This window comes from Tupaia chinensis, unplaced genomic scaffold, assembly GCF_000334495.1.
Source record: "Tupaia chinensis unplaced genomic scaffold, TupChi_1.0 Scaffold000455_1, whole genome shotgun sequence".
Classification (NCBI taxonomy): Eukaryota; Metazoa; Chordata; class Mammalia; order Scandentia; family Tupaiidae; genus Tupaia; species Tupaia belangeri.
Window position 1 is genome coordinate 375,762 of NW_006159963.1, and position 8,585 is coordinate 384,346.

The following is an 8,585-nucleotide window of genomic DNA, read 5'->3' on the forward strand; positions in this document are numbered from 1 at the left end:
TATATATATATATATTCACATTGTGAATATATATATTCTTTTAAAAAAGAATTAAATGACATGATGCATGTGAAACAAGAAATCCTGACAGATAATGAGACAGATAATAATATGTGTTCAGTTAATATGAGTTACGTTTCCTGCCAAATTGTTGAATATCAGATTGGAAGTGACAGGTGAGAGAGTACTTTTTCCTACTAACACACTGATTTGAAGTAATACAACTAAAATAGTAGGTTAAGATAATCCCGAACAGATTTGTACTCTAGGAAAGGAGTAAACAATATTTCAAAATGAAGAAATGAAATTTCTCTGAGCCCTCCCAATCAGGCTCTGTAGTTCGCCTTGTTACCTCCATCACCATTTACCTTCAATTACTGCTGGGCCCTTTCCAGAACTTTCGGTCTTACTTACTGCTTAGGAAAGAAAATACAAAGCAATTCTCCAAATTCCATTTTCCATCATTAAAATATGGAGGACTAAACCAACCCCAATTTACACTCAACAAAATAGGTGTGAAAGACAAAGGTCTGAAAGACAAATTATCAAATGCCAAACCTACCAAAAACTTGTAAAGGTCTGGCCGATATTTGCCAATAAAAATACCAACAGAAGACAGAAGCTAAGCCCTTTTTCACTTATATAATACCCTGAAATCAACAAAATATAAATAGATGCCAGAGTCTTGAAGATTCTAAGAAGACTTTGTAAACCATAATGCCCTGCACATTTGTTAATTATTAGAAGCACTCTGTTCACTATTAACTTTAATTAGATTTCTACAGGGGAAATTCAGTCATTCAAAAGATCAAACATTTGTTTCTCAACCAAATTAAACCTTTTATATTGGTATGCATCCCAAATCCACCTACAAACAGCTCATATTATTCCTAAATAGAAAAAGAAATTTGCTACTTATTCAAAGTACTTGATTTTTTTTAAGAGGCAGGTAATGCCTATTATGACAGTTTTTTGTTTTGTTTTGTTTTTTTATTACTTCTCAGGAGGAGAAAAAAAAAAGGCAGAACAATAAAGAAAACCTCAGGACAAAAAGAAAATCTTTTCTGCATTTTCTTTTCCAAGAAGAGAAAATTAATACTATGTCTTGAATATTGTATAAATGATGACACTTTCTTACAAGTGGACATAACAATCTACATGAAATAGACTAAAGACAAATCAAAAGGAAAGAAGTCAAAGTCACAGAGAAAGAGAGGTTTTGTTCTTAGTGCAAAGTGTTCAACCCCGTGCACCCTGATACCAGGACATCTTCAAGGACTTTTTGTTCATCTAGAAAGACTTCTTGGAAGAATTAGGCTTTGAGGAGGCACTGAAGGAGGACAAAGTGGTAAATTGTTAAATAGAGAGGGTAATTTGGTTCCTTAAAGATCATGGAAAGAATGGATGGGGCTAAGAGTAAGAGAGAAGAATGAGAAGAAATACAAAGTAGTTTAAATTGGGGGTAGGGGAGAAGCAAACAAAATGAATCAAAGTTTTATTTATTTATTTTTTTTAATGACAGAAAAGTACTACGGAAGATTTCCTCTGACAATAATAATTATTTCTGAAACAGTGGCATTACTAGAGATTATTTCGACACAGATCTATCACATGTACTTAGATACAGCTAAAAAGATCATTATTTTGAGTAAGCCTTTACTGTGATTCAAAACATATGTATCCAGACGTTATCTTTTTGGCACAATTAAAAGAAAAAGAAAAAAAAAAAAGAAAACCTTTAAAGTTACCAGTGCAGTTCGGGTAATTCTAGAGAGAAACAGATAAACCAAAATGTATATTTGAAAAAAGACTAAATGATTCCAGAAGAGCTGCCTATTACACAATGTTAAAATTAGTTGGGACCAGCAGTTAGCGTAATGGCTATGTCACTGGACTCCCACGTAGTCGACCGCGGTTCGCGTCCAGGACTGGGTGACTTAAAACTCACTCCAGGCACGTGTGCGTGCGTGTCCACGATCGCGAGAGGAGAATGGAGGAGAAGGGATTGTGGCCTGGCCATCCCCCCTGGGGGGTGACTTCTCTCCTTCTGTCTCTATGTCTCTCTCTGTCTGGCTGGCTAACGCACGCGCCCTATAGTGAAAATCTCTCCCCCCCCAAAAAAAATTAGTAATAAAGATTTTTATATGACACCTAAACAAAAATCAAGTTCAAGGCAAAACGCATGTATTAAAGCTATTTATAACTAAAGACATCATCTAACTCTGTCTTTCAGCTGAACAAGAGCTTATATTTCTATTCTCTTCTGATCTATTAAGTACCCTCGAGCAATAATCTCCTGACCCATAATTTAACCATCAGTAAAAATGGCACTATGATACTTTTCTCCCATTCTTTTTATAAGGGTGCCAGGATGTCTAGAAGTTTATACTTGTTTAGAAACACTGAGATGAAAAGTAATGCACACTTTAATTTTATGGGTCTTTTAAAAAATCAAGATAAAAAGACCTAGTAAGATTATTTCAATGTGTAAATTTTCAACTAGCCAGAAGGCTTCCTGGGGATTTAATTCAGAAGATTTGGAACTAATGTTCTGCAGTTTAACTAGGCTGCCCGAGGAACTAATCAAACTAAGGAATTTCTACAGAAAGCTAAGAACCTAGGGCCAGGAATAAGATATAGTAAATTTAGACGTCCCTGGGCCTGGACCTAAAAAAAAAAAAAAAAAGCCCTAAAAAGGAAAAAAAATGGATTTCTCCATTGGACCAGCTTAAAACCTAATCAAGATCAAGGAAGAGTAAGAACTATCATTTAAAATCACAGTTGTAAAACATTACAAAACAAAAAATTCAAATTCAAGCAGAAGGAATAATGAATAACATACCATAGAGCAAAGGGAGTAAATGCCAAAACCCAGACATTTTCTCAGGTTAATATCCAAGGGCTATTATATTAAGCAAAATAGTTCCTATCCTTCTCTTCTAGATAACTATGTCTTTAAATGCCAGTAATACAGATTCTGGAGCCAGAATGAATAGATTTGAATCTGGTTTCTACTATAGCTAGACTTCTTTCTGGGCCTCAGTTTCCTTGCCAATAAAATGAAGATAATTAACAGCACTTAACTCAGTAGGACCTAACTGTTCCAAAGACTAAATGAGTTAATATATTCAAGGCACTTAGTACCAGGAACATACTAAGTATGTTTGCAATTACTCTTACAGTAGTCCACTATACCTCAAACCCGGTACTTAACATCAGAAGCTCCCAAACCTCACATTTTCCTGGAACCATTGGTGGCAAATACCTGACCTGCCTCGAGGACATCTGGCACTAAAACCTGACCTGAATAGATGCAAGGCTACTTATCATTTTTACTTATCCCACTTAGTATGAATATACATGCATTTTGCTGCAAATATTTTAATGTGCATAATTACAGGATGCTGTCTCAGCCTCACTGGGATGTATTTATTAACTTCTTGAAATCTGAAAAAGTCTAAATTCTTAAAGACATCCAGCTTCATCGATTTTTTTTTAATTGCCAGAATGAGTGTGCACTGGCCAGAGAAAGACAGACACACAGAGCCAGGAGGCAAAGGAGAACACCACCACCACCACCAGCCCTCACCCCCACAGTCAGGGGTGGGGTCATGCCACAATCTCTTCTCCATTTCTCCATTTGGGCTGGGATTTGGGGCATGCACACACACACACCTGGTTTGTTTTTCAAGTGCTGGGACAGGGACCCAAACTGCACAGTTGGCCATGTGGGATCTGACTCCCTTAACCACTAGGCTGTGGGGCCTACCAGAGCCCCACAGGTTTTGGATAAAAGACTATGGCTCTATATTACCTTTGGATCGTGAACAGTGTCAATTTCCTTAAAATAATAGTATCTTCTTTTTTTTTTTTTTTGAGAGGTTTTTCGCTATAGGGCGCGTGCGCTCACCAGACAGACAGAGACATAGAGACAGAAAGCGAGGAATAACCCCCCCAGGGGGAATAGTCACGCCACAATCCCTTCTCCTTCATTCTCCTCTCGGGATCTTGGGCACGCACGCACACGCACCCGGCGTGAGTTTTAAGCCACCGGGTCCGGGTCGCGAACCGCGGTCAACTACATGGGAGTCCAGCGACATAGCCATTACGCTAACTGCTGGTTCCCAATAGTATCTTCTTAAAGAATTACAAATAAATAAGACCCTGAACCCATTAGTAGAGATGTCAGGACAGAGAAAACATTTTCTGGGACAGATAGGGTGACCCTATAGTCCCAGAACGTTTGTTTCAATTTAATCCATGGGTGAATTTTATTTACATGTCGTAGTAGAGTTTTTAAACACTAACTTCTAGGGTTTAATTAAACAAAATCTATTTCATAACGTAAGTCACAAATAAGTAATTAATTCTCCTTGGGGGACATAAATGTTCCTTGAATGATGTATACCAATTCATCACAGAACTTTAGAGCTGAAAGAGATTCTTGAGAAAGTCTCCCTTGTCTTCTGAACTATTTTTTCATCCATAAATTTATTCTCCCCTATGAAGTAAGAATAACCTGCCCTAACTTGTCCTTAGACTCTGTCTGTAGGAACACCCCGTAGGTAAATGTGAAAAAACTGGGTGGAGTACACTACCAGACTTGGGATCTCAAAGGATGATTTCAATCTAGCACTATTGTGTACGTTTAATAAACATCTCAGGTTATACTTTAGAAAATGACAAGAATTTCTAACTCCAGAATGCAGGCTCATGTAACACATAGTAAAAAGTAGAAAATTTTTAAAAGTTTAGCTACTCAGTGAGTCAACAACACAACGTGGCTGCCAAAAACACTGCTGTGATTAGGGACTACTACATCAACAGCAGTATCACATCCAGAAAGAACGAGGTAACTGCCCTCTGCTACAAGCTCCTTAGAGCACATTTTAAATATTTATGTTCACCTCTATCCCATGATTTGGGAGAAACACAAAAAAGACAGAAAAAGCCCAAAGAGAAGTGACCAGGATAGTGAGAGAATTTGAAACCAGGCCATATCAAGACCAGTTGGAGGAGTTGAAGATATTTAGCCCAGACTCAGAGGAAGCATGGTTATTGTCCCCAAGTCCCCAAACAACTGTCATGGCACAAAGAAAGCAGGCTTGTTCTGCATGGCCCCAAAGGGCAGAACCAAGCTACTCACTGTTAACTGCAAGGAAAAATATTTCAGCTAAGCCTACGGACATATTTCTGCTGTTGTAGGGCCACATTAGGAAACAGTAGCTTCTAAGGTCCGATTTAGCTCTAAAGGTCTATAGTTTAAAAATCAAACATCCGTTATTATCTCAGTGTCTTACTAACGATGATTATTATTCTCTAGAATCATAGCATCTTTCTTTAAAATGCACTAACCAGCCAACCAAACCAAATGTTTTGCCTAGTTTGCGGGAGGAAAGTGCCTTCTTGCTGGGCAATTAGTTTCAGTTTGCGGATCAGTGTCCCTGTAAACAAAAAGAGGCCCTAATTGAGGCGCAGGCAAGGGTTCTCAGCTAGAACCCCATGAAAGAAATTATTAACTCCAAAAGCAGCTATAAGACCTATGTAATCAAATAATATATTCTCGACGGCACTCAGTCCTTACCTGAACACTGAAGTGAAAAATCCTGCACAACCACCTTCCCAAATGCCAACTCTGCAAACCAAATTAGCTTTCTCAAGCTCAATGACAAGTTTTCCTTCTGCCAAAGAGATATGTTCACTGTTTGAAACAGCCTGATGTCCTTGATCAGATAAAAGGTACTTGACTATTTCACCATAAAGCTAAAACTGCCTATCAGTAGGCACACAAACCCGGTTCAGTTGCTGAGAATTAGACATGAGCAAACTAGAGTGACTCACAGAAGAGCACACACTGCAGAATACTTAAAACACAGGAGGGTTACTGAAATTGGACATCCTTCTATTGGGTCGTTGGGAAAGTCATGATGCATCTTTGCACAGGAAAACAGAGCAAATACGTTATGAATTTTCCGACGACCCCATAGAACTTATGTCACTCGCAGACCACCACAAACCTATAAACAGATGCTAGCCCATGGGAGTGATTAAAAGCCTTGAACAACCTTTCAGGGGGCAAATGTTAATCAGCACAACTTTACTTCACTTGAAATTGATTGGAATTCTAAGAAATTCCAAAGTATTAGAGATTATAATAAATACAGGATGGACTTTAACAATTACACATTGTTCTCTGTGCTTTTGGAAGTAAATCCCAGAAATAATCTAAGTGTCTATAATAAGGTTTAGTTAAATGAATGGATACATTCTTACAATGGGAAATGCAACTTTTCAAAAGAAAAAGGTAGACACTAGGTATTGACATGAAAAAAGTACAGGATACCACAGTTAGGGGGAATATAGCAAGTTTCAAAACAACATGTATGGGATTATTCCATGTTGATTTTTTTAAAAAGCTATTTAAAAATACTCTGTGAGATTATGTTAATATATACTCAGGAAAAAAAAATGTTTGAAAAGAGATCCAACTACTAAGAGTAGTAACCTCTAGGGATTGACTAGATCTCGCAGGCAGCAAAGAAGACTTCCACTTTTTCCTTTGTACACTTCTAGTTGTTCGTATTTTGGGCCAGTAAAGGGTTATCTTTGTGGTTTAAGAATAATGATACAAAAATAATAAAAGTAAAATAACATGAATTACACAGAGACTTATTTATCAGATACTAATCAAAGAGAGTGACCTGGCTATATAAATACTATGTGCTTGAAATTCTGGAGAATCTAATTCATCCTTTTTCTAAGTATTGTACTTTACCAAAAAGCAGTACAAGTCCCTCCTAGGTTTCTCAAATGCTTTTTATTAAAGAAAAATAAATACATAAAGCCTGCTCGTAGCAGGACTCACACCACGCAGTGCTCATTCTGGACCAGGACTTGTTGTAAGCACTGTACTTACTTACCCCATTTTCACAGCAATTCTGTGTAGTAGGTACCATTAACATCTTCATCTCACAGTTGAAGAAACTAAAGCCAGAGAGGTTAAGTGCCCGGCCCAAGCTTACAGCTAACAAGGAGCAGAGACAGAATTCTAACCTGAGAATGGACTTTGGAATCCACCCTCTCAACTCCTATGCTTCCTGTCGCTCACAATATGCCAGTCTCTCTATATGAACTCCAGCAAGGGTTACAGGTAAAACCCAGCTAGTCAATACATTCCTTGAAACTGGAAGAGATACAATCTTGGCTTTTTATGAGTGATTAATCTGCATTCCTACTTATATCATTGCCAACTTTTGATGCAAGATTCAAGACTGTATTAAGGCTCATAACTAAGTGGGAAAAGTCTGCAAACTCAATTACAGTCCCAAGTCTATACCTGACTCCACCGTAAATCAGTGAGCCTAAGAATTAGGTCACAGATCCAGCTAGACAAATGGTTTCCACGAATCTCCACACCTATGCAAGGCAAAAGAACTCAGAAACTCTTTTCCAACATCTTGACAAGGTAAGTTTTATATGTTTAGTTTCAGGCCCATTTTAGATAAAGGGGGAAAGAATAGGAGTTGTAACTTCACTTGAAGACTTCAACCAGTAGGAAGAAGAGCCTGGTTTTATGCCCAGACTCAAACAAAAATTGGCATTAATCAGCATTGGCAAAATTGAACATTCTAGCTTAAAGTGACAAAAACGGGCATCCCTACTTAAATTACATATTTGTCCAAACATAGCGACCTTGTAATTGAAGAAGAAGAAAAAAAAACAGTGCAAGGAAAGAATTTAACCTAATTTATAAATGTACTCAACCTAGATACACACCTGTCCCAAATGACCTACTGAATCCACTTATTTGCAGGGAAAACACAGATCACAGTGCCTTTTTTTTTTTTTTTTACTTTTATTAGCCTCAAGTTACCTGTACTACTGTTTATAAGCAAAATCCTCAATAGCTCTTCCACCTGTCTCTCTCTCACGCACACACACACCTGATATTTACATAAACAAGAAGAAATAAACAAGGGAACTGGAGCTTGGAGAGGAATCCCTCGTACTCAGCTTCTGACTCACTGAAAGAGGTCCTATGCTGGCTTTCGAACTTAGAACCCAGACGAGGAGGCTGGGTGAGCGAACCCAACCAAAAGTTTGCGCCCATTCTGGGTCTCTGACAAAGGCCAGAAAGCCGTGTTTGCAAGATGTGATGCTGTCCACACCGCAGACGCCCCCTTTCCAGGGAGCACAGCCCAGGAGGGACAAAAGACTTTCCAGATTGGGGAAGGGCGAATGGGGCCAGATGGAGCTTGGACCCACCCACCCCCCCACCCCCGAGAGCCGAAATTTGGGGAGCCTTTGGGGCAAGAAACAAGCAATTCCAGCCAGGAGCCCGACCTTCGAGGCCCGGGGCCGGGTACGGATGGGCAGACGCTGGGCAGAGTCCTGCAAGCGAGGAGGGGCTGGGACTCACCTGGGGGCGTAGGAGAGGGGGCCTCGGTGGCAGGTGAGGTGGGCGGGGCGCTGCTGCTGCTGGGGAGCCGCGGTGGCAGGTGAGGTGGGCGGGGCGCGGCTGCTGCTGGGGAGGACCGGGGTCGGGGTCCGAGGAGTGGTGGGCGCCGGCGCGGTGGTCGCTACAG

At 39.5% G+C, this 8,585-nt stretch overlaps 1 protein-coding gene across 1 annotated transcript in view; it reads right to left on the reverse strand.

The window, feature by feature from the left end:
- The window catches only part of MEGF9 (multiple EGF like domains 9), a gene marked incomplete at its 5' end in the record, with an annotated part of 117,732 nt that extends 109,243 nt beyond the window's left edge, over nt 1–8,489 (reverse strand). Inside the window, one exon of the mRNA XM_027774559.1 lies at nt 8,420–8,489. Coding sequence (XP_027630360.1) covers nt 8,420–8,489 — 70 coding nt within the window. The remainder of the gene's footprint in view (nt 1–8,419) is intronic.
- Nucleotides 8,490–8,585: the final 96 nt, after the last annotated feature.